We start from the raw sequence: 26,649 nt of genomic DNA, 5'->3' as shown, positions 1-26,649 counted from the left end.
TGATTGATGGAGACGTCCGCTTCACGAGGCCGGTCACTTTCAGTGTTACCTGTGTGAGAGTGTGTGTGAGAGTGTGAGGGTGTTGAAACTCCTCAAGTCCTTTAAATGTGATTTAACAGGGGAGCTGGTGAAGCATGGAAGCTCACTGCGAGGCCAAATGAGAATTAGAGCTGCGTAAAAAGGTTAAATATCTGTTTCACCTCCGGACCGAACACTGTGTTCACTGTAAGAGGAGGTTTATACATGAAGGGGTTAGTATTTAATGAAACCGCCTGTTGCTGCTAGCATGAAGAATGGACATCAAAAGACCACAAAAAGAAGCTAAACTACCACCAAGAGACACCAAATGACCAAACGAGAACAAAAATATGCTAAAAATCGACAATGCAATGAAAAAAAATTTAAAAAACGGATCATAATTACTACAGAAAGATGCGAAACAACACAAAATGACGACAGACAGATGGGAAATGACCCTTACGAGGCATAGGAGAACCACAATGAAAATATGACTGCAAAAACATGCTAAATATTTACAATGCAATGAAAAATGACAATAAAACGGATGCTAAAACATTTGACTTGACACTTGAAAGGCCCAATAATATTCCCTGATGTGATTTTGAATAACTAGGAGATTAAGCGGAGAAATTGAAGAAATGAACGTAGAAGAATGTATGAAAAATGAAGAGTTGTGTATTTACTGGAGTTTGGAGGCTTCGAAACCTCCTCCTTGTATTAAGTGTGATGTGTATTCTCCTCATCGTGTCACTTGTTGCGTTGCTCCTCGGCTGATTCTGATTTCCCTGTCAGGGTTCGGAGGGGCTTACGGCTGCCTGACTGACAGATGGTTAATCAAGGGGTTTTTAATCTGGTGGAAAGAGCTCCCCGGCAGCGTCCTATTATCATAATGAGCTCGCTGCTTCTGTTTCAAGTCCTCACATGAGAGGGGCATGCAGAGCACTTCCTGTTTCTGAAAAGGTCCCCCATTCATCCTGGAGCTGTTTGCTCAAATAATCAATCTGCCTCAGGATTTATGCAGGCAGTAATCAGTCCACACATCATTTACATTCAATTTGAGAGAGGTTACGAACAGAGGAAGGAAAACAACACCTTCTAAGAAGTCTTATTTACTTGTGATGATTAAAGCAATACACTGATAACCATAGTTTGTATTTTTTAAAAGGTTAAAGGGGCCCAATTCGGCTCTTTGGGGTGTCCCCTTACCTGTAGTGTGTTATACAGGTTTTAGTGCATATAAAACCTGTAATAAGTGTTATTATTATTAAATAATTACATATTATGTGGGTTTATTGGCAACATTTCTCAGCATCTACCATATCTGCCATAACATCTATTTATTTTATTTTTATTTATTTATGTATTTATTTTAAATGTACTTTTCTTTAATTAATTAATAATTGTTATCATATTTTATTATACATTTTTTATTTTATTGTATTTAATTTAATTTATTTAAATGTTAAGAAATGATGAGTTGTGTATGAATACTGGTCCCTAACTCTGCAGATGATGACAGTAGCGATGTGTTCAGGGACAGGGTTGTGTCAGCGTTGGAGGAAGAGCAGTCTGACAGCAGTAATCCCTCTGAAGTCGGCATCTCTGGGAGTTTGAAGCGTTGTGTTATGACCTGACGGAGCTTAGCCTGCACCATATGGTGTGTGTGTGTGTGTGTGTGTGTGTGTGTGTGTGTGTGTGTGTGTGTGTGTGTGTGTGTGTGTGATAAGCTCTGTGTGGTCGCTGTCACGCTGACACCCACTCACATACATAAACACAGTGAGGACCATTTTACTGCTGATGGAAATAACTTCATTTCTTTCAGTTGATGCAGATGTAACTGTGCAAACTAAAGTATGGAAAGATGGTGATGGATTGTTCAATATTATCTGATTTATATTAGGACAAGAAATGAGAAAGTGACTGTTGTTTACCATGAGTGTTCTCTCTTTATTTCATTTAGATTAACATCAAACAAGACCTTTTTCTTGTAAAGTTTTTTTGTTATTAATGAAAGAAAAGTTTGCAGTTTATTCCAAATCTGGAAGTAGGTCACTGGACTTTAGAGGGACAGGTAAACTCACCTGTACCGTCTCACTCCTCTGGCAGCGGGGGTCCACAGAGGATCCATCTTTTCTTCTCTTCTGAGATCAGCCACATCTTCTCTTCTCCACTCATTTGACACTTTACAGGCCTCGAGAAGCAACAATTGAATGTGAGGACAGTCATTTTGTGGCTCCAGAAAGCTGCTTAAAGTCTGATAAATTCACTTGAAGACTACAAGATTGATAATAAATGAAATCTAGAGGTGTACAGTTTTAAAAAGTGAGTTTTGCAGCATGTTTCTCATCCCTGCAGGCTCCATTAGCTTCTGCTAGCACAACACACCTGCAATGTCAACTTCCTGCAAGAGTTGCATTGTGGGTAATGCAGGCTCCAAGGAAGAAGAATGCATGTCATGAAGAAGATGTCCTATTAAAGCCTTTTTGATCATGATTCTCTTGTGTGTTAAAGGAATATTTAGTGGATTGAATGGAGGTACATTTTCTCCAACGTGTTTTTAGAATGTGAAATACTTTCCTGCTCTCACTCAGCTCACACACACTCCTGTTGGGCCTGAGAAGCTCATCTCCGTGACAAGCTTTTCTCCAAACATGGCGCTCTGTTCCCGTCCTGCAGGATTTCAGCAGCTGCCTGATCTGATTCTCTGAATTACCTCACGACTAAAAATGGCCCAATGACCCAGCGTTTGACACACAGTGGCGTGCACAAAGCATTAAGGTGTTTCACACCACAAAGCCTTTCTTTAGTTTAAACCAAATGTTGTGCATTGCCGTCTTGCGTCTTAAATCAGCATCTTACCACATTATATATTGTTTTATATTGATATGTATTCAAATATTTACTCTAAAGTCAGATGTATTAACTTTATTAGGATATATTTGGAATTATTCACACAACATGGTAGCTTACTTAAGACTTTTGTGATTTTTTTAATGTCCACATCCCAAAGCAAATCACCTAAAATGCAAGGATGTACGAACAATATGAAGCAAAAACAAATAAAATATAATATAAATAATGTTATTTATGTTTGCTGAATCATCCCTGACCTTTACTGTGTGCCCAGTCTCTTTTATAAACCAGTTTATTTTCTCCAGTCAGTCCAATTAGCCCACAGAGAGGAAGTGGAAAATATAGGCCATCAGGTGTGTGTGTGTGTGTGTGTGGTGTGTGTGTGTGTGTGTGTGTGTGTGTGTATGTGTGTGTGTGTGTGTGTGTGTGTGTGTGTGTGTGTGTGTGTGTTGCTCTGATCCAGGAGCTTCTAATCCGATATGCGGGGGCGGGGGCGGGGGGTGAGAGTGTAGGCAGCAGAGGATTATGGGATTATGTGGGAGGAGATGCAACATGAGATGGCCACTCTGCAGCTGCACGATGGCAAGTTCGAGGTCACCGGGTAAAATCCGATACAATGACTCCATGTGCACAGAAAAGATGCTCATTTAGTCATTACGTGGCCCTTAAAGAGGCCCTATTCTGCTTTCTGGTTTCTTTTCTTTCCTGTAGTCTGTTTTATGTAAATAGTCTGCAAAGGCTAAAATCCCTGTGTTACGGAACATAGTGACATCACTATGTAACACTCACGCTTCTATTGGCTAGCGCTCCAACACATTGTGATCTCTAAGGTGTTGACCAATCACAACAGAGCTGGCCAGATAACCAATCAGAGCAGACTGGGCTGCACTAATAAAAGTAAGTTATTTCAATTGGAAAATGTTGAATAATCCCCCCTCGATTGACACTTCTTCTTAGTTTTGTAGAACTCTGATTCAAAAGGGCGAATCAGAGACACAACGACTCGTCGGGATGAATGTTTGTTTGCAGGTGAGTGTGTTGAAGAGGCAGGAGCAGACAGGAAGAAAGGCACCCATCTTCAGAGCTGCAGGCGACAAACAGCTGACCTTCACAGAGCACCTGAGTGTCTGGATTGCCGCCATAACTCAGAGTAAAACGCCGCACCGTGACACCTCACAGCGGCCCTGACCCCGCAGAAAACACTCTCCTCTTTTGTGTTGTGCAGCTTTTATTGTCCGCCGCCGCAGTGAACAACCAAATGAGCCAGATGGGATTTGACAGATTGAGGATCTGTCCAGATTACTCTCTGTGATCGGCGGCCAGGCGCACGGAGGCCATGCCAGGAAGTAATCCAGAGGAGCGAGACGGGCGCCATGACACCTCCAGGTTTAAAGTCAATGCCAAGGCTGCACACAGGACCAGGAGGAGCATCATGGGAGAAGTGTTACCCTCCATTTGTGCACTTTCTTTTACCTTTTGCAAAGTGACACTTACCCTCTGTCATTGGGATTCTAATGTTTTATTTTCCAGAAAAAAAAATCTGAATATTAGAACATCTTTAATAAATGTGCAGTGCTCCCCACAGTGCAAATGAAGCATACAATAAATACAATTAAATAGCTTAAAAATATGTATATTTTAAGAAATAAAATAAAGCAAAAATAAAGCAAAATCAAATAAGATAAAATCAAATCAAACAAAGTAGAAGTAAATTAAAACATAATGAAATAAAATGAAATAAAACACAACAAAGTAATACACAGTAATATAAAATAATAAAAAATGTTTTTGTTCATACTTTTACTTCGATACTGAATATTTTTGATTGATTATTATTGAATAATATAGAAATAAACTCAGTCAAAGATTTTAGATGACGTTTTTGGGAGCTTTATGATTTATGAATGACACTGCTGCCCTCTTGTGGTGAACTATGAGAACTACAAGTTACATTTTTTCGACGTTTACCTGGTTCTACATCTAAAGAGAGACTTGCTGTGCTGTCCCAATAATCCCACTATTGTACAAGTTAGCATGCTAGAAAAATGTTACGTATAGTCCAATAAATAACATATAAAATGCTGATAATAATAGCAAGAGGGTCCAGGTATGAGCTACAGTGTTATAACGTCAGTAGTCTGTCCCTAATGTAATCATATTGCAACAGTAGCCTACGTATTTAGAAAGGGTGTGTGTGTGTGTGTGTGTGTGTGTGTGTGTGTGTGTGTGTGTGTGTGTGTGGTTGCCAGGTGATTACTCAGCATTCTGGTGCTGTTGACCGGTTGCCTCGGTCGTTTAAGGACGCGGTGTCCATGGAGACCAAAATAAATGCTAAACGAGACACAGCAGAGGAGAAGAGAGGACTGAGAAAATGTTTTCCTGCAGGCTGACTTTATTTTTAGCTTTAATGTTTCTTGTAGTAAAGGTGAAACACACTTATGTTCGGGCACTTATTATCTGCACATCGAAATATTTAGTTTACCTGAAAGGTGACGTCATGACCTTAAACATGACAATCAGCACAGTACATCCACTTTTGTTAAATAATAAAAACAAAAACAGTTTTACAATTAAACCAAATGTAACTAATACAAAATATTTTTTAAAGTATATCCAAGTAAAACTAAAAACATCCAATTTAAATAATAAAAAATAACAATATCATAATAAAAATAAGATAAAACATGACAACATCTAAAAATAAACAAGTTTAGTGTCTTATTTCAAATATGATAGATAATGCACTGAAATGACAAAAAATGAGGTCTCACTCTGAGGCATATTCAGCAGACCAAACAAACCTTCAGACTGACAGACGGAGGAAGAGAGATGACAGATGTGTTCAGGATCTTCGGTTGTTTCTGCTCACAGAGTTTCAGTGTCTGCAGAAACAAAGAGACAGCTTGTGTTTGTCCGCGTGAGGAGGGAATTTATCCGCGAGACAAAGACTCAGTTTATCATCTGATACACAAAACTGTTCTTCCTGAAACACACACAGAGGAGGAGAGGTCAAAGGTCGTGGGGATCAGGGAGGGAAATCAGCAGATTGTGTAGAATATTCATACTCACAGGATTTACTCACTCTGTCACAATTTAGCTTTATTCTGCAGCTATGATATCTTAAACATATTCTTTAAGATGTATGCAGTGATAGTCTTTGTAAGAATGCTGTAGAAATACGTCGGTTTTTCCTTAAATTGTTTACAGCATTTTGAGAGTATAAACTTGGCCACCTTAACGTCTCCTGCAGTTGTAGTGATTTTGTGTGTGTGTGTGTGTGTGTGTGTGTGTGTGTGTGTGTGTGTGTGTGTGTGTGTGTGTGTGTGTGTGTGTGTGTGTGTGTGTGTGTGTGTGTGTGTGTGTGTTTGACAGCGGAGGGCACACGTCTGGCCAACTCCACAGAGAAAGGAGCGTCTTCATTAACATGCACGGCCATCCGCTTCCTCTGAAACGGCCCTTTGTCCCGCAGCCCCTGAACACATCGCAGGCAGATCCTGATCAGAGGAAAACTCACACACACAGATGTAAATAATAATGATTAATTATGGGATGTTTGGATATACATTTGCTTTATTTTCGCCAAACTCAGAAGGAGTTTAAATATTTGTCAAATATATTATAATATCTAGTTATTTTTATTTACTTTTGTAATTTTTAGTATTTGTTTTTGCAATTTTTTTGTAATTTTTATTACATCTAGTTGTTTATTTGTGTGTCTTTTTTTTTTTTTGGAGGGTTATGACCTGTGAACTGTGGGACACTTCTGAACTCAATTAAATGGTATTGCAAAAATTACAAACAGACAAACTGAACTGAGAACATCCTCTCTTGGAGGAAATAATGATTTTTTTGGTCATCATTTTTGTTTATAATGCTTAGTTTAAGTCAGTTTTGCATTAGTTGGAAGATTTTTTATTTTTTTATTCCTTATAGGATTAAAATAAATTGTCAAAAAGTGAAAAACGTTATCTGAGTCATGCAAAATGTCAACTTATGAACATTAAGAGTCGGAGCACCAGGGCTGCAGTGGAGTGAGGGGAGGAACAGATACAGGATTGGTCAGCAGTGTGCATGACCTCAGCGCTACACAGTACACACACACACACACACCCTCCTGCAGTATAAAGGCTGCCGTGCATCATCATCCTCCACCCTCAGGACCCGATAACTTCTACCTGAACTCCCACTGAGGTAAGGTCAATATTTAGATGGAGAAAGTATGAAACTGATTTTTACAACAATATAAATCTGTTATTTAACTCTTTCTGCACACTTAGGTGGAACAAAGCAATACTTTCTGAGTAAACGTAGAATAATACCGATTTATTTGTGTACTTTTTGTAGTGAAAAGGGTAAAAGACTTGTGAGAATGACCGACCTGGAGACCTCGATGTCGACCATCATCGCTGTGTTTCAGAAGTACTCCGAGAGGGAGGGAGACAAACACAAGCTGAAGAAGAGCGAGCTGAAGGAGCTGCTGCACGACGAGCTGCCGGACCTCATGGCGGTGAGAGCAAAATCCTAAATATATAACTTCAGTTTGAACTGACTTGCTTGTAATTCAACATATTTGCAGTGTTATTTATGTAGTTTAGTGATTTTTTGGCAATATTTTGGGCAGTTAACTCCTAAAAACTATGTTTGAAAATGTGACTCCACTACAAGTGAAAGACTTGCATGCAATGTTAAGGAAAGAAGGAAGAAACTTAACTATTTTCTTTTTAATTCAAAGTTAAAGGATTAAGAAATAAGGAAAATAGGGAACTATGTACAACATTTTTTTATTTGTGTGCACTAACCTACTTTTCATTTCCATATAACACTACTTCAGATGTTTTTTTAAGAATAAAGTAGGTTAAAAAAATAGGACCTTAACCAGATAAAGTATTAATATGCATTTAAAGCTGAGATGTCCCGTCCATTAGCCTATCACGTTCAATGTGTTGGAGCGCTAGCCAATAGAGGTGCGAGTGTTACATAGTGATGTCACTGTGTTACAGAAATAAACAAAGGAGTCCAATGGAGGGGTGTCAGGCCTGTGGATCTAGGAGAGTTAAATACTGTGACTAAATAAAAAATGTTTCAGAATAAAGTGCTAGAAATAAACCTTGTAACTAAATCATAATGTGTCAGTATGTCCTGAGTTGACCTGAGTTGACCTGCCCCCCCCCCCCCCCCCCCGCAGCATGTGAAGGACCAGGCGGCTCTGGACAGCCTGATGGAGACTCTGGACGCTGACGGAGACTCCGAGTGTGACTTCCAGGAGTTCATGACCTTCATCTCCATGGTGACCGTCTGTTGCCACGACTACTTCGAGCACGAGCACGAGGACGAATAAAGAGCAAGGGGGGCTACAGTAAATTATACAATAGAAGAAGAATAAGCCTAGCAACAAGCAACCTGCAGGGCATTGTGGGAAAACTAGTCACTGCTGTGGTTTGGCTGCAAAACAGGTCTGACCCACAGATTAAAATCCACCTTCTGTTTTATTTTAGAGGATAAATGTCTAGCAAGTCTTTGTCCTATGAAATAATGTTCCCAAATAACCAAACTGTACACTCAATTACGTTCCTAGGGAAACTGATTTGCTCCTAGTTGTGAACACGTTCCATTACAGGACAAACTAAACTACCTGGTTACCACGGTTTGGATTCAATTGCCTCATTTTGAACTCTTGTTGACTATCAGATATTGAAAGTGATTTGTCCGTTTGTTGTTGGCTAAAAAATGTATTTCAGCAGCTTTTGATTTTCAGCTAATCTAGAAGCCTCTTTGCAATTCATAATTTAGGAGTTGACCAGAAAAATATGTTTTAAAATAAACGTAGTCTTCAAGTAAAATAAGTTTAGAATGGCTTTTTTATTGACGCTGGCTTACAGTTAGGTAGAAAGGTAATCATATATCATATAACAATAATGGAGTCATAATCTATTTCAAATGACTAGCTATTAATCCAAACATGTTCAGATTGAGTCGCCTGTAGCCAACGATGGGATGCAACCTGCTAGATTAACAAATAAGAATCTACTTTCACACTCTTCACATGCAAAGGAAACATTTGATAGGTAGAAACATGTCGAAACAGAGTTTGATGATGTGTATTTTGAAATGTTGAATACTGGTTAGATGTGAAATGAATAAATGATCAATGTGTGACTCCTGAGTTTGAAGGAAGTGAACTTCCATTGCACTGCACAGCTCTGACCTAATGTGATGACACTGTGTGAGCCCCCGCAGGTACACTGAAAACACAACAACTTCTTTGATTTTAATAACTTTATTAAACGTTTGATCTGTGAATAAATATCTGAACTGTCTGCGACACTCAGCAGCATAAATATACATGAAACAGAAACACGTTACATTCAGAATACTTCAGTCGCTGCAGGCCGGGACCACATCCAACACATATTGCTCAATTGATCGTACAATCATTAAATATGTATTGCTAATAGTCTCAAAATATTGCATTTTGTGCTTCTTTTACTCATTTTTAACCTTTAAATAACAATTCCAAGCCGATATTGACCGGGTGGACACTCATTGAGGTATCAATAACCCAAATAACAATTCTAATCAAACTGAATGAACTGATCCCTAAAATGCACTACATTTGGAGTGTAGATAATATATGTTGATTGCCTGGTTCAGTTTGTCCGCACAGAATCAACATCCAAACTTCAGACACGCTACAAAAACACAGAACAACGTCTGGAAACATCTGCACGACCTCTCACTACATCAGATTCTTCTGCACATCACAGAATAAACAAAAACAATCCTTCTGCGATATAAAGCTGCTTCTCTTTGTGTTTCTAATCCGGACCTTCCTGAGTATTCTGCAGGAACCGTGACACACGCCTCGTACTTCCTGTGATACATTACAGAGGCATTAAAGCCTCCACTTTCAATCAAATGTTCAGATGAATAGCAATGATAACATATTTAAACACCTCTGGATTACAAAGCAGTAACGAAAAGCAACAGCTGCACTCAACAAGGATATTATCTTTGACTTGGATGAACATCAAACTCTTTAAATCCACTTGACCATAACCTTAACATATACATATAGAAGGTTAATATTAGAGCTTTGTGGAGCCTGCTAGTTAAATTCACCGATTTAATTCAAGTCTCTTTTGGACTAAATTTGATCTTTAGTCTTTGTCATTAATTCAAATAAAGAAAATGTACATTTTATTTTAATTAAATTGTAAAATGTAATAAAGAAAAAGTCCATATTGTTCATTATGGCTGCATTCATAAAAATACACATATTGTGATTGTGTTGATCAGCATGTTAAACATATCTTCCACAAGTTCAGTTTGATATACTTAGTAAACTTCATGATCTCCAGTTACATTTATAATAATCTGTGTGTAGTCCGTTGTTGAGTGCAAGCGTTAACATATGAAACCTCTGGGATGTTTACAGTAATTCAAGCCGCTGTCAGCGCTGGCAGTGTCATTTATAATATGTAAAACTCTTTCCACAGACAGCCTGAACTTTGGCTGACAATATTTCCTTACAAAAAATAAATATCAAATCATACAGTGAAGAATAAAACGACAGTTGAAGACGGTGAAAAGAAAACGCTGTCCAGTGAAATATAACTCCTTGTGATCGAAGCAACAACTACTATACACCTGTACGTATTTACACTCATGTCAGGAATATACACACACTACATTTTATCTTAAACAGATAAATATCACACACACGTACACACACACACACTTGAGTGTTGGGGAGGATACATTCCACCATGATGATGAAGTGACGAAGGTTTAAACCAGGGTTCGAAATGCCCCATACTTCCAGTTTTTTTTAAGCTTTTCAGAATAAAAACCATAATTTATAAAGTAAATAACAAGAGTGCGGGGATTTACCAGCCGCAGCTGAATTTACCCAGCATTCAATGCGGCGGCTGGTTCTTAAAAAGCTACAAAGCTGAATACAGAAGGGGAAATACAACAATATATTCCTCACTTAAAGTAAATACAATATATTACAAAACCGACAACATCAAGTAGCATGAGGAGGAGCTTTTCTTCTGGAGGGGTGTCCTGTGTGCAAAGGGAACCTTAAGTCGTTTCTAAAGGGGTTTTACGGTTGTAATGTTAACTGTTTTCTACGAGTTATGGTTCTTGCTCTCTGACCTTCTGATGCAGATGAACACGTTTCCTCCCAGCCTCCCCCTTGCTCCCTCAGAGCAGCCCGTCCAGGTTGGTCTCGCTCTTCTCTTTGTCCTCGGCCACCTCCAGAGGGCTGTACTTGGCGTGGTAGTCTCGGAGGATGGTGACGACGTCGAGGTGTCCGAAGTGGACCGCCTCGTCCTGAGGGGTGTTCCCCCACCTGCAGAGGCAGCGGAGAGGTGTGTGAGAGGAGCGCCACGACATGTAACCGTTCATAAAAACACGCTATTTACCTGTCCTTGGGAACTGGGTTAACTTTACAACCCTCCAGCAGGAAGCGAACCACCTCTCCATGCCCTGAAACACACACACACGTTATCATCCCAGTAGTCAGAGTGACAGACCCTCCCCCTGACAGTGATCTCCTCCTGTGTTTTACCTTCAGCGGCGGCCACATGCAGCGCCGTCCTGGAGTCGTAGTCTCTCTGCTCCATGTCCATGGAGGACAGCGCAAACCTGGAGAAACGCCCGACACACATTAAACTCCAGAATCTTTCTATTAGTGCTCGTGTGGATTTTAAATGTGAACATTTGTGTCACCTTCTGAGAGCCGAGACGTCCCCGGTGTACGCAGCAAAGAGCAGATTGATCACTGACTTCACCTGAAACACAACGAGAAGCACGTCAAAGCAAAAAGAGCCACTTATAACTTTTACAGCCAGATATTTACCAAGTAATTCATATATAATACTATCATGACATGTAAGGATCAAACAACAACAACAACTGTATCAAGTCGAGAAAGATGACTCAAATCTGAGAAATGTGTCAGTTTCTGTATGCAGTATTTTCCACCAGGTGGCGCTGTTGATCAAATGCTACACACAAGGTCATGCAGCTTCAAGGGAGTGACGCAGACATTACATGTATTTACTGCAGCTGTTTTAGACTAATTATAATTATAATAATAATAGAAAAATCAGAGAAGGTCATCATGATAATATCACAGGGTCAGGATAATGCTGGGACTCACCCTCTGGTCTCCCCCCTCCCTGCGGGGGTCCAGCTTCTTAGCAAAGTGTCTCAGGTTATCGTAGTTGTGGAAGTTGAATAGGGAAACCAGGTCCTGAGAGAAGACATTTAGCAACATTATGATTAAACATAGAGTCTCAACCTCAGCTCTTTGACATCGTCTGACCTTCAGGAGGAAACTCAGCAGATCAACTCATGATTTTAGGACATGATTTCAGAGATAGTGTCCTTTTAATAGCCAGGAAACATGTTTATCACCACTATTGAATCTACAAAATGCTCAACAGTAAAATGATTTCGGGTTACCGTGCAGAACTGGATGCCTCTGACGCTGTTGCCCAGCTTGTCGAGCGGAGGAGACCAGCACATGATGCCCATCACGTTGGGAACAACCAGCAGAATCCCACCGGCCACTCCAGACTTAGCCGGCAGACCCACCTGAAACACAAGAAGAACAAGAAGAGTTAGAATGTGATAGTTAGAACATTCAAAGCATGTTATTGAGGAGGAGAGATACTGACGTGGAAGGCGAACTGTCCCGAGAAGTCGTACATGCCGCAGGAGTGCATCAGACTCAGAGTGTCCCGCACCGCCTCGGGGCTCAGCACACGCTCGCCTGTGATTGGACAGAAGCCGCCGTTGGCCAGAGTGGCCGCCATGACGCTGGCGCTCTCACAAGTCACCTCGATGGAACACAGCTAACAGGAGGAGCACGTGTCGACACAAAGATTAGAATATGCTGCAGTAAAAACAAATCGAAGCTTCTGTCAAAGTTCTCCGAGCTATGGGCTCCCGGGATTTTATTGTTTTCAGTTTACAGGTTTTAACAAATGTTTTATTTACTCCTTATTATGTTTCTCAACTCCATTTACCTGGAAGTAGAAGTCGAGGATGGATGTCATGTCTGTGCCTTCTGGAAAACACTGAAGGAACAAAAACACTGTCAACACACACTCCTGAAAAAAATGAATAACATAACATAATAATATAAGAAGTATAGATTCATATTTAGACAACAAATGTGAAATAGTGTTCATGGAATCATTTTAGCATTGCAAAAACAGCATTAGGAATGAACTTGCAATGATATGCACGACAATAACTGAAGTTTTAAAACTAAATGTACTCAAAATGGGCGCTACATGTGCAGTGTGTCGGGCGGGAGGTTTCTGTGGCCTCACTTTCTTCTCCTTCAGGTAGTAGCCGATGGCAAAGTTTCTGTCTCCAGACTCTCGCTCCGACTGGAATCTGGGACACACACAAAGGGAGAGGTTTGTTCTTCACACAGCGTGACTCAGCTTGTTATATAAAGCTCTCCTCGGTGATACAGCAGTGTCCTTGAGGATTTCTTTGTGAGAAATCAATACCACGTGCAGCAGAGTGAAGTATATCGTGAAGTATATGTCTGTAGTAATATGTAGTTGTACTCACGTGGCGTTGCTGAAGCCGACGTACTCGTTTCCTGCCAGTTTGTTCATGAAGTTCATCACCTGAGGAGCAACAGAGACAGTGAATACTCCACTATTGAACCTTCGTAAAGCACTTTTATTACATGCTACTTTTACATGTTACTTATTAGACGCTTTTATCCAAAGCGACTAACATATTCAATACTGTGGGCAATCCCCACAGGAGCAATTTGGGGTGACGTGTCTTGCCCAGGGACACAACGACATGCTGACTGCAGTGGGGTTTGAACCTGTGCTCCCTTGATCCCAACACCAACGCTCTAGCCCACTGCGCCACACGCCTATTTAACAATGATGACCAAAATGCACGTCTTTTAACCCAAAAACCTCAGTCATACTCACATAATCAAACTTCTCAGCGTTGCTTGCCCCTTGCTGAAACACAAACAGAATCAGGGTATTACATTTTTTTACTAAAATTGCATCTAAAAACACATCAAACTGCAACTAACAGTGACCCGAGTCATGACACTAGCACTAAACTACAACAGGACGCATCTCTGGTGTTTTTAAATCATCATCAATGAAACCATCGGGAGAATTAAGATTAGAGGAGACGAGATGAGATGGAGGTGAAACAAAAAAGTGAATCCACTCAACAAACTACAGTAGTGCTCAAGGTGTTATCAGCCAAGGGCTTTAAATTGTATAAAATACAAACTAAAATGATGAGACTGAATTATGGCCATTCATTAGTCAGAGTAAGTAAATACAAATATAAACAAAGACGCCTCCTCTACAGTCAAAATGGAGCATGATATTAAACCGCTGTTTGAACTCAAGCCACAGCTGTACTGTTTATAATGTGGACGTATAAACAGTGTTTGGTAATGCAGGTGAAAAGTAATAAAGCCACATTTAAACATTCATAAAACAGCCATGTGAAGGCTAAAAGCAAATCCAGACCAAAGAGGGGAAATACAAATAATTAAAAAGGGAAAAATTACCAACGTCATTGACCTGTTGCAGTGCTCATAATTTCCCAAAGATCCTACTGCTGTAAAATATGCAACAACACATAAAACCACACAACGAGCCTCGAAAAGGTACATTGCACATGAGTTTATCTGTAGATTCAGATAGGGGGGGGGGGGGGGGGGCATGCACACAAGCTTTTTAATTATCTGATAGCAACAATCAACCTGAGACTGCACACATATGACTGGATGATTATAGCAGCTTGTCAAAGGTTTTTATGATTTCCTTAAAACAACTTAAAGGATTACATTATTTTCCTTAACTCTGTGAATGTGAAGACTGTGAAGCTTGATTAAATACTGCTCTCCTGACGGTGTGTATATTATGATCTAATATTCCAACATCTCTATAGAGAGGCGAAGTCCCGCCCATCTACTTCCGACCCATGGGACCTTATTTCTGAAAAATAATGTATTGAAGTCAATGGGGAGAGAAAGATTATCTTTCGATCCCGTTTGAATTGTGCCATGAATTACACATGATGTTTGTCAATCTTAAAAAATCATTTCCATGTCAAAAAAGTCACAGTTTTGTCGTAAAACTGTTGAAATATAAGACTATGAAAAATACGCAACTAGAAAGACTACAAATCCCAGAATCCCGGTCCCGCATGCTGGCTCTTACGGAACCGACTAACTCCCCTTGTGTGTATGTACAGCTCTCAACATGCCCAGACTTGGAGTGATTTTCACCTCTTTTAATACTTTCCGCCTCATTCTGAAAGAAAGAAGTGAAATGTGCCAACGTGACGGCCGTCTTGGTGTGTGGTGCGAGACGGGAGATGTAGTTCATTGAGCGGTTTCACACAAAAAAAGTGTTACTTCACAGTTTTACGACATATTTTTATTTTTTTGACTTGCAAAATTATCTTTTAAATTGACAAACATCATATGTGTAATTCGTGGCACAATTCAAACGGGATCGAAAGATAATCTTTCTCTCCCCATTGACTTCAATACATACTTTTTCCGAAATAAAGGTCCCCCGGAAAGGGAGGGACTTCGCCTCTCTATATTAATGATAATTAAACTGCTCGTCAGTCTGTAGGGACAGCTTCACTGTCCTCAGGTCAGTGAGAGTTAACATTTAAAAGGTTTTAATTGAATCAGCAGGTGGTGCTAACAGCTCCCTGTGTGTGAGGAAGTTTAATGAAAACAGCAGAAGAGCAGTTTCATTTGAGAGTGTGTGTGTGTGTGTGTGTGTGTGTGTGTGTGTGTGTGTGTGTGTGTGTGTGTGTGTGTGTGTGTGTGTGTGTGTGTGTGTGTGTGTGTGTATGTGTGTGAGCGGTGCTGCTTTCAACCAAATCCCCTTTCAGCGTGATTATCTAGAACCTTAATCTCCCCCGTATACAGTAATCTGCCGGAAACACGTTCTCCACACGATTATCATTTCATTTCAGACTATTTCTTTTTGGATTTGAATGCAGTTAGAAACTCCTGACATAGAAATAAAACACCTCACAGTCTGTAATCTATGTTTTAGAAATATAACGGGATGATGGCATTAAAATCCACTACCGCAGCTGATCAGTGAGTTTCTAAAATAATAATTTGTAATGGTGGGGTGTGTGAAGGCAGCTTACCTTAATGAGGGAGGTACACACAATGGCTCCAGCATTAACCATGGGGTTGTGTGGTTTATCTGCAGGAGAGAAACGTAAGGTTTAATATAAGCAAAGACACAAATCTGATCATAAATGTTAAGATATTATTTGCCTTTTACTGATATGCACTAGGGGAGGACTTGGAAAATATCTGAATTAAGAATCAACACGTTAATTATAGATATAAAATAAAAATAAGATTGTGGTAGATAGCTGCACATAAAAACACACATTCACAGAATTTAAAACCCACAGCGTGCAGTGATGTTCTCCTGGGTTTTAATCTTCTTAAGCAACAGGCCGGGACAATGTTTTGTTTTTCCATCCAAAAATAAACAGCCGGAATATAATCTGCTGTTAGATCTCAACAAAGAGAGGAAACCAGAAACTTTTCTCACACAAGATTCCTTTCAGAAAGGAGTTATTTTTACTGAGCGTCAAGTCTGGAGTTATGTCTGCGGCACCGGATGAGGCAAAAATGAAAGCTTCAGAGGAGCATATAGACGCAGACAAATGACTGATAACATGATTTAATTGAAGACGCTGATGGAAATATATAAGATTTAGACATTTGAAGAGACTCAGAAAATAAAAATCATTATACAGATCCTGTTTACTTCAAAAATTATAATCAATTTCAACTGATATGAAAATATTAATAAATAATCCTTAACAGAATACATCGACTAAGCTCCTCAGTACGTTTCAGATATCTTTCAGCTATACTTTGCAGGACATCTCAAACACAAAGAGGTTTTTATTCTCTGTGGACTTTCAGCAGGACACACTGACCACTCTGTTTTATTCTGTGCTGTGCTGCTACCTTTAGTAAACAACTTACTGAAGTTACATAGCAACCAAGGATCCTCTTACCCTCTGAGTACGGAGAAAGTGAGTGTGTGTGTGTGTGTGTGTGTGTGTGTGTGTGTGTGTGTGTGTGTTGTGTGATCCTCACCTTCCTCGTTCAGGAAGAGCTTGTTGAAGCGCAGGCCGCTGGGCTCCTTGGCGATGAAGCGGTGCACGTACTCGGTGCCGTGGTCGTGCACGGCGATGGCGTACTTCAGCGGCTTCACGCAGGACTGCAGGCAGAAGGGGACCTTGGTGTCGCCCACTGTGTGCCTGAGGGACACACACAAGGACACATGTTCACACAAAAGATGTATACTCGTGCATTTAAGGTTTTGTGAAAAGGATTTATTCTCAAGTGGTACCTCTGTCCGTCCACGGTGCACAGGGAGACGGCCCACAGGTCGGGGCTGAAGCGGGCCAGCTGGGGGATGTAGTCGGCCACCTGCAGGGTTCACAGTCAGACATTTTAGGAGTTTGAGATACCGACAGCAATGTGTGTGTGTGTAAATGAGTGTGTGTGGCCCCCCCTCACCTGTCCTCCTGGCATGTTTTTGGCTTTATCGTAGAGTTCGTCTATGTGTGCGCAGAAGGACTGGAAGTCTGGGATGACAAACTTCTTCCTGAAGGCCTGAGTGAGCAGCACGATGTTGCTCTGCACGCACCTAAAGCACAGGACACAAGACACAGCTTAACAGGTGCTTATTCTTCTGAACATTTTACAATGTGTCTCACTTGTTGGTTTATTGTTAAGCCTTTGCTTAAGCTAATCATCAAACTGGATTTACACTCCGCAGTATCCAAGATCTTACTAGCTGAACAGATCTTCACACTACAGCTGACAGAATTTACAGATCGTGTCATTAGTGGAGTTGTGTTTTGGGGAGAGCTGTACAAAATGTTTGTTCCATTTCATTATGCATAAAATGTCTGTCTTCACATTTTATCAGCCTAAAGTTAGATTAAATGAGTTTGCTTTTGAAAAATATCCAAAATATGCACATATTTATACAATACAGCCCTTCCTCTACTAATCTTTCTCCCAAATGTTGTCCAGATTTGGTCCTGATCCTTTTTATCAGAGCTACTAAGCACCACAGACAGTAAACACATGACTCCTCCTGACAGGACGGTGTGTGTGAGTATGTGTGTGTGTGTGTGTGTGTGTGACTCTCTGGTAGCACAGAGATTTGTGGCTGAGCTATCTCACTGCATCACACTCCGTCTAATCCCTGTGGCATGGGATCCTGCAGAGAAAACAAACGCTCACGTGCTTCCTGTGAGGCCGCGCTCTATAAATAAGCCGGCAGCAGCAGAGTGATGGACCCCGGCCAGCAGCATCAGCGGCGCTCCGGTCTGTTAGCCAGGACTCAGCTCCCTGTGAACTCTCATATGCCCCGACTCTCACCCAAGCTGTCACCCAGCATCCGTTCCTCTGGGATCAGCCGCCATGCTCCCAGTATAGGAGTTATTTTATTCTACAACCAGCCTTGCTTTATTTCATTTTAAAATGTCCTTTGTTTACTGTACAAATCTGCTGCTACTTGTTTAAGTATAAAAACACGAACCTAGATGTGTAAACGTTGCGTATAATACCAACATAGAGAGAAGCCATGCTGCTGTTTTGTAATTATTTTACAGCACGTGCACAATATAATTGATTTGACCTTTAATGAAGGTTAGTAAAGGTCATTCTGAAAGCTGCCACAACTGTACAACGAATAAATTCTCTTCTATCAGCTCTGTCCTAAGATCATATCTTTAGCAGAAAGCTATTACCAGACGTTTAGAGGATTTGTGCCTTTTACAAATGAACAATCGTATCACAATTCTAAATCATGTCGCTTCCTACACAGCCTTGTTATCTGGAATGTTATGGCACATTTTGAAGATATTTCAATGCTTTATTAAAGCTAAATCAATAACATGTGCTAGGTTTCCCCCCCAGTAGTCGTGCTCTGAATGCAGCTGGATGAAAACCTCCTGAAGATGCTGATGACGTGCAAACGGAGGAGTGATGCATAATTAATGCCGTGACCCTGTTCTGCTGCAGGAGAGAGCAGGACTCCGACCAGCATCAACAGTCCTTGTGATAGACTGATGAAACATGGATGCTGATAATAAAAAGGTGGGACAGCGAGCAGAATGTAACCGAGAGAGACAGCAGCTTTAACTCACTTTAGATTTAGATTTGTGAGCCTAACATTGCACCAACACCTGTAATTTATCTATTTATTTACTGAAACATCATTCCTACTTGTCACCTCAAATAAAGCTACGAATTTTTATAATTTACAATTTGTAAAATGCTTTTATTAACCAGTGTGGCCGTTTTTCAATTCTTTAGGACTTACATTTGTAGGAAATACAAAGAAATTGTGTGCAAATAAACCAGGCTGCAGTTTCCAAGGCTTTATTGCAAGAGCATTGGATTTTAAAAATAGTTAGAAATCCTACTTTTTGAAGAGGTGTCGGTCGAGAGCTCCATCAGAGGTCGTCTTCACGGTCTGTTTGAGCATCTCCATGCACTCTTTCAGCCGGGGGTCTCCTGTGCGTAGCCCTGTGGCTTTAAGAGCCTGCAGAGAGAGGGAGGTGTGAGGGGGTGACATCATGATTAAGACCCCGGACACCAAATCAATAAATCTACAAGCCGTGAAGAGAGGCTCCTGAAGAGCTAACAAGAGGAGTTAACCTGCTCATAAATCAACCAGAGACAAGGAGGAATCACATGTATCTACGTGCTATAAATCCTCATGGTTCATCTGAGCTGATATTTAAACAGAAATCCCATGTGATCATTCCCGCTCTGAGGACTCACTGTGGTGAATTTGTGCGCTGGGATTTTCTCCTGGCCCTCTGCGATGGTGTAGAAGAGCAGGTCCTCCAGACTAGGCAGGATGCCCGCCTTCCTTCTCCTGCGGGACAGAAGAAAATACAAACAGAAAAGTGAAAAAACAACTCGGAGGGAATATGTGGTGGAAACATGGAGGGGGAACTGCAGCAGAGGGAGGAGAAGAAAAGCGTTTTGACTGCAAGGAGAAGCAGAGAGTAATACTGCACTGCAAAACATGACCTTACTTCAGTATTATAACCTGTGGAAAAGACGTGCACATGTGCTTTTCCATAGGTTAATATGCTGCCATAAGGCCACTGGAATGGAAACGGTTAATTGTGTATTTTGCTAGAATACCAGCCAGGAAAGTGTTCAAAAAGGGAGAGTGGGCAGCAGCACAGAAGGACAGATAACACCGTCTGAGAAGGACGCCGCCTTACAGACATCTTCATCTATGCTGTGTGTGTGTGTGAGGGTCGCAGTGTCAGTAATTCAGCCAAGAACAATAATAATAATGTGTGAATTATGGTGACGGGGTGATGGGAGCAGAAGGAGAAACGACCGCCAGCCTCACACTGCAACAGTGCAGACTCAAATAAAGCCCCAAGCTATGACATCACAAAGTCACAGCAAGGACTTCCAGTTCACACACTGGGGCTGGGTAATATAGTCTGAACAATTTTATACTAATGCTATCTTAGCTTAAGAAACATTTTGTATTTATATGGCAAACTTCTGAAGGCATCAATCAATGTGTGTTATCTCAGTTCTTTGTGCTGCTGCAGTCCTCTGATTTGCTGCTTTAATATCTTTTGTTCCCGATGGAGATCAATAAATGACATAATCTTAACAGTACATTTTTCATCTTGTAGTATTATGGTCTGGCTGGTATTCTGAGCAGCACTTCCACACCGAGTCGTCTATGGGAGAAAGTTAGTAGCATGTCAGGAGGCAGCAGGCTCACAGCAGGCTCTCTGCTGTGATTCATTTTCACTCCAGAACGGATTTGTGCAAAGCTCTGGATGCCCAAGCGCACCCTGACCTGCAATGCATTATGGGACACTGGCCTGTGTGCTAGGAGAGGATGTACCAAGGTAAAGGGATTCTGATAAAACAGCATTGGACAAACATTTGGTCATCATCAGTCAGCTGATTGCAGCTTGTTCTACGTTTTTGTCAACAACAAATCCCATAAAAAGACCAGAAACAAAACCAAACTAGTAAGCAGGATCAGTTAAATTAATACGTTTTAAAGCCACTTCAACAAAATCTGAAAGTCAAACAATTTCCTGGCCCTGCTGCTGCAGAATAATACAGATTAAAACCTGGAGCAAGATGCCCTGTTATTAACAATTCCACTCAGAAAGTCAGAAATTCCCAGTGTGAAAATTGTAATTGCAGCCAATGCATGCTCCAGATATACAAGGAGGAAACAAATATGGATGCAGAACATTTGTAATAATGTGTTTTTATTACATGTACAGCACTTTGGCTCGACCAAAAATCGCTTTTAAATGTGCTTTATAAATAAAACTTGATTTGATTTGATTTGAATTTATATTACTCTGCACCTGAATGTGTTTTTTTTGGTGTCATTAATTGTGGACGATTACAACTTTTTAAAGTTCTGAGAAGAGTAGGATATCTGAATTCCCGACTTGGATGTGGAACGCTGCATGTTTACTGAGTTATTCTCATGCACTTCGCATAAGCATGTTGTCGCGTCCCTAAAGACGCTGCCACTTTTTCATAGCTAGTTCCATCCTCCTTAATAAAGGCTGCTGGTGAGGAAGGAATACACACCAGAGAGTGTGTGCGTGTGCGTGTGCGTGTGTGTGTGTGTTTTACAGAAGGGACGGAGGTGAGGTAGAGGGGAGGGAATACAAGCGCAGCCGCTGGGAGGAAGTGAGGTCATTTCAAAGTGAACACAGTTATTCGGCTTTGCGCAGAAAACCTCTACATCTACTGGGAAACAGAAAAAAACAACAACTAAAAACTAAAATAAAAAATAGAAACATACTTACAAATGCAAAGCAAGCAGATCAACAACAGGGAGAGAGTGAACAGAGGGAATAATACTGAATTAGTTACAGTGGAAACCACATTAAAGCACAGTATGAACACATCAGCAGCAGACCATTACACTAGGTAAGTAATGGAGTTGTGAATATGGCATATCAAAATAACATTAATAGATCAATCAGAATAAGCACTTTGCATACTGGGGATGGCATGTTAAAGGGTAAGCTTAGTTGTTTTAAAGTAGGGTTGTATGTTGTACTTATATTTGTAATGTATTACTGCAGTAGATTTGTAGATATATGTGCATTGCTTAGCTTCTATCTGTTTCTTTAAATCCACTGCAGTAATACACAGATTAGGAAAAAGTACGTCCGACAAACACACTTCAAAACATCCAAACTATCTCGGTATAGTACATTTTAAACACACATGACATGAAACGGTATTGAAGTAACATTCTTGTTAAGTTAATGAGGCCTGTGAGGGAGTATCCCCCCCCCCCCCACAGGGGTCAGAGGTTGGAACATCTGGATCCTGCAGCATCGTCTCATTAATCCAGCCGCTCTCATTGGCGCCATGTGTTTTTAAAAGTCAGCTGTGGTACAACACACACAGCTCATACAGAAAGGTGGCATGAGATTGCTGCTGCTGCTGCTCTGAAATGCTACATTATCTCCACAACCGAGGAACTAGTCTGCATCAAATGTCATTAAATGTAGAGATGCAGGGGTGGGAATCAATATTTGTTAGTGTATGATTACCATGATATCCAGCAGACAGATCAATCGTTCTGATGTTATTTTGAGACGTTGGGAACGGTGCCTATTATCCAATGAAGTTAGGAGTTTTAATGTAGTTAAATAAATATCACCACCAGCCTACTTGACACGTCACACAGTCAGTCGTGTGTCTGTAGTTTGTGCTGAGTGTGTTTGACCCGAGTGCTCGCTCACAGATGTCATAATAAATTGCTGTGGAGGCAGACATTAAAGAGGGAGTTGTTGAGAGGCGGCGCTGCACAAATCCATCCGTGACTCATCTGCTCCTGCAGGCCCCGACAACTCCCGGGCAGCACGCCAGCATCCAGGCTTTGGTGCAAAAAAGCGCGGAAAAGCGACGTAGGCGGGATAATCTCCCCCTGCATTACAACATTTGTAACCCCTTATTAACCAGAGCACAGCCTCCGGAGGACCCTCGTAATCACAGACTGGAGTCAGAGCTGCAGGCCGTCTGGAAGACCTCAAACGCAACGCCTTGGATATTATATTTAAAGAGTTATTCTATATATAAGGACCTTGGATTATCTGAAGACTTCTTTTTTTAATTAGTTGATTAGTAGATTAGTACAGAGCCCCTGAGAGTTCCTACAAGAAAAAGAAAAACGTGCACGCACAAGTAATAATCTTTTGACTCAAGATAAAATATATTTGACATTACAGTAGTTTATTTGTTGTCCCTTGATCACCAACAAAAATCCACATGATCAGATCCCTTTAAAACTTCTTAAAGCTGATAAATAACCAAAGCGTTGGTCGGCAGCAGGCACATTGCTCCTCTGCTGACTCACTAAAGCCAAACGCTGCCTGTTGATGATTTCTCAAACACTAATCTGTGCTGTGGATGTTTAACAGCGTCACTGAAACTGCTATGATCCTCCAGGGGAAAAGAGATGTGGCCGACAACCTTACTGACAGCTTAAGCAAATGGTCCGTGAATGGAAACAAATGAGACATCCAGGCTGCAGGAGCAATGAGGCATTTTATCACCAGGGAAAATGTCTGAAGGGTAGATACAGGCTGGTGGCACAGCTGCTTTGAATGCTAAAAGCAGGAATAACTTCATTTTTAGAGCAACATGGGGGGAAAGTGACACATCTGAGAGACACAAACATCTCATAAAGAGAACTGGCACGACTCAGCTGTTAATAATAATATACAGTACCACTAACAAATATATATCATTTGTCACAGTTGTTTGAATGTGAGGATTTGCTGCTTTTCTTGTCTTGCCTACAGGCATTTAAAGTACTTGCATATTATTATGTGTCAACTGATAGTTCAAAGACTTGGACAGGATCAAATTATCACTATGTTGTTGCAGATTTTGTATTCCATTTTAATGCTTATTTTAGTCATATAGTATAAACTATTACGAAGTGGATCCTTGTCTTAATTGATGTCAGTGGCTGACTGTTGAGTGAAAGTGTTAGTGATGATATGGTGCTTTTCGGTCATTAAAAGCTTTTAACGTGCAGCCCCCGGTCTATCACCACGAGGACTCTCCTCTTCTCCATCTGCACTCACTCATTTCCCTGTTGAACCAACACCTCTGTCAGTCAATTACAGCCTTATCAGCTCGACTCACAACACTGCAAATAATCACTGATACTGACGCTGTGATACTCATCTACTTATAAAGGCAATAATGCCATCTAATTCATTCAGAATGGTCTGTTGGCAGAATATTAGCTGGTGCATATTACAGTAGCTACTTGATTATGCATTTATGTACAAGAAACCAGGAGACTGCATGTATTATAATATTGTGGAACACAGTAACAACTACAATTTTGAATGCAGGGCATGATATAATAGAAGCAGGATTATATGCTGTAATAGCAGTGGGATCAAAATAAGAACTGACTTTAGTGCCATGTGTGGGATATTATGGATTTAATTACATATGAGCAATACATCTATAATTACAAATAAATGGAGGTTGCCTTCCTGGTTTCAATGATGACTGACCTTCATCAGACATTGAGTTGGGCCTTGGTCTGTCTGCATGGTGCATACAGTTAAAATGATATATTTTTCATATTTGTTGTAGTTATGTTGTCATGATCATATGCATGAGAAGCTGGTGGCAGGTTAATGCCTCAGTGAGTTTAACACGCTGGAGATGAAAGCTGCAGCTTCTGGTCACGATTTCTGGATGGCTGCACACCACCTGCTTCCACTTGACATTTTTACTGTAGAAACGTTTACTCGTATGCCTTTCTCCTACACGCACACGATAACATTAACATATGGTTTTGAATAATATTTGAATGATACAATCTAGCAACTGTGTCCGATAATGGATCTTGCTTGCTGCTACATAGCCATCACGCCCCTGTACGCAGGGAGCTGTTCACTGGTGATTGCGTACTGAGAGCCTGGGTAGGTGAGCCTGCTGACCCCGGTCCTTTCTGGCTGTCTATCCCCTCCATTACTATCCTTAAGTCCAGCTAGCTGGCACTGTAGCCTTAGCTAAGCCGGCTAGTTTGTTATTCCAGCAGAACAGCATCTAAGCTTGCTATTTAACAGCTAGCCTCTGAGTGATGCGCTTGCCGAACTACGATGTAAATAACTGCTAATTAAAAAAAGGGCTTTGTAAACGTAAAATATAGGGCAGAAATTAAAACATCCTATTAATAATGAAATGTTAGCAGTCGTTCTTTAATTCGGCATATATTCGGTATGTTAACATGGACTTAATTCAATAAAATATGAACTTTAAGTCCCCAGGTGTCATCACACCATGGATGTATTGGATACAGCGTCGGAGGCACCGTTAATTCCTACGAGGCGCATGAAGCCCAAAATGGAGCGACTTTAGAGTCAGAAAGTACCCGGATCATCCGGGGCCTTTCAATTGGGAGTAACTATTTTAGGGCCACAACGACGTTACGGAAGCTGAAGTACCAACGTTTGTCCACTACGACCATTCATACAAATCTGCTTCACTTTCCGGCACTTCCTGGGGGTTTGCACCACACGCTAATATCGCTCCATTAAATTGCCTGTTTTTCTATTACGTTTGGCCTATAATGGAGCTAGCGGCTAACATCTGTCCACAGACCGGCTGGTTTTTAACGTTACTCACTTCTCCGCCGAAGAGTCCTTGGAGGCTTCATTGTGGCTGTCCCCCTTGGAGCAAAAGCTTCTCACGGCGTGCCTTCTGGTAAAGCTCTGCGGGGCTAACGCTCTCACTCTGCCCGGCAGTCTCCCATCCAGACGGCCGGTGCTGAAGCAGGCTGCAGGTGTCGCTTTAACACCGGCTCTACCTGGCAATGGACGCTTCAGCTGGGTTTGAAATAACTCCTTGAGCACTACCGTTGACCGAAAATGTAACATTTCAATCCCGTCGAGAAGAATATCTGGAGGATATAATTACTGTAACACCGAAAAAAGGACAGGAGGCGCAGTTCCTAACGATAGTGTCGGCTTTAACGGCCGAGGTTTTCCCTGTGACTCAACAATAGTAACCAACCTACCGTTCACGTAACGGGCGTTTTGATTGGAGCATTAAAACACAAAGCTGCACCTGATTGGCCAAGAGAGCTGTCAATCATCAGAAGTCTCCCTTACTGTTTCTACTGTATTTTAATTATCTCCAACAATTTGTGAACATATATACATATTTAAAACGTACTTTTATAATGTTATAACTGTATACAATACTTCTATAAAGTACAATTCTTCCTATTTATAACAGTTAAAGTAAGACATATGAACCAAAGCAATCCTATGTTAGATTAGAGAGGAAACCTTACGAGAAATACACTATGTATAGACTATTGCAGTAAAATATCCCTTAAAGTTGAATAACTATAACATTTTAGAAAATAAAGTGTGCAGTATCTTATGCACACTTTATTGTACGTTCTTGTTTAACAGTTATATATATATAAAAGTGGTTTATGGTACAGTGTGTGCCCCTTAATCAGCAACCTTATTGACTTATGATGATTTCCTCAATATCCTGCTGTCTAAATGTAAAATATTTTAGTGAAATAAGGTGATTTAAAGTCAGTATAAATCACCACTGAGTAGCACAAATAATATCATACATTTTAGTTCATTTAAATGTCT

General features: G+C 40.7%; 2 protein-coding genes across 4 annotated transcripts; one reads left to right on the top strand and one right to left on the bottom strand.

Moving 5' to 3' along the window:
* Positions 1-7,007: 7,007 nt before the first annotated feature.
* s100b (S100 calcium binding protein, beta (neural)) lies at positions 7,008-9,028 on the top strand. The gene is made up of 3 exons (XM_034151056.1): positions 7,008-7,065; positions 7,219-7,381; positions 8,060-9,028. The coding sequence occupies exons 2-3, from the start codon at positions 7,244-7,246 to the stop codon at positions 8,210-8,212; spliced, it is 291 nt and encodes a 96-aa protein (XP_034006947.1). The 5' UTR covers positions 7,008-7,065; positions 7,219-7,243; the 3' UTR covers positions 8,213-9,028.
* On the bottom strand, positions 8,896-26,028 carry LOC117498893 (glutaminase kidney isoform, mitochondrial-like). 3 transcript variants are annotated; one of them, XM_034151053.1, is made up of 18 exons: positions 25,661-26,028; positions 19,757-19,853; positions 19,396-19,514; positions 17,474-17,603; positions 17,304-17,383; positions 17,048-17,211; positions 16,072-16,130; positions 13,854-13,886; positions 13,474-13,532; positions 13,224-13,290; positions 12,915-12,965; positions 12,564-12,740; positions 12,349-12,480; positions 12,044-12,136; positions 11,611-11,672; positions 11,450-11,526; positions 11,304-11,367; positions 8,896-11,230 (listed from the first exon to the last, which is right to left on the bottom strand). In XM_034151053.1, the coding sequence occupies exons 1-18, from the start codon at positions 25,909-25,911 to the stop codon at positions 11,083-11,085; spliced, it is 1,863 nt and encodes a 620-aa protein (XP_034006944.1). In that variant the 5' UTR covers positions 25,912-26,028; the 3' UTR covers positions 8,896-11,082. The 3 variants fall into 3 exon arrangements, with proteins under 3 accessions (XP_034006944.1, XP_034006945.1, XP_034006946.1); XM_034151054.1 differs by having other exon boundaries at positions 19,757-19,847; XM_034151055.1 differs by lacking the exon at positions 25,661-26,028 and adding an exon at positions 21,796-25,623.
* Positions 26,029-26,649: the final 621 nt, after the last annotated feature.

Source organism: Trematomus bernacchii, unplaced genomic scaffold (assembly GCF_902827165.1).
Source record: "Trematomus bernacchii unplaced genomic scaffold, fTreBer1.1, whole genome shotgun sequence".
Lineage (NCBI taxonomy): Eukaryota > Metazoa > Chordata > Actinopteri > Perciformes > Nototheniidae > Trematomus > Trematomus bernacchii.
The sequence above is the reverse complement of the archived record's forward strand: the minus strand, read 5'-3'. Positions and strand labels throughout refer to the sequence as shown.

Excerpts from the sequence above, each read along its gene's own strand:
- LOC117498893 (XM_034151053.1), bottom strand. The coding sequence starts at position 25,911 with ATGTTACATTTTCGGTCAACGGTAGTGCTCAAGGAGTTATTTCAAACC. Across the intron at positions 16,131-17,047 it reads GCTCTTCCTGAACGAGGAAG|ATAAACCACACAACCCCATG; the intron begins GTGAGGATCACA and ends TCTCTCCTGCAG. Across the intron at positions 11,673-12,043 it reads GGGAGGGGGGAGACCAGAGG|GTGAAGTCAGTGATCAATCT; the intron begins GTGAGTCCCAGC and ends GTTGTGTTTCAG.
- s100b (XM_034151056.1), top strand. The coding sequence starts at position 7,244 with ATGACCGACCTGGAGACCTCGATGTCGACCATCATCGCTGTGTTTCAG. Across the intron at positions 7,382-8,059 it reads AGCTGCCGGACCTCATGGCG|CATGTGAAGGACCAGGCGGC; the intron begins GTGAGAGCAAAA and ends CCCCCCCCGCAG.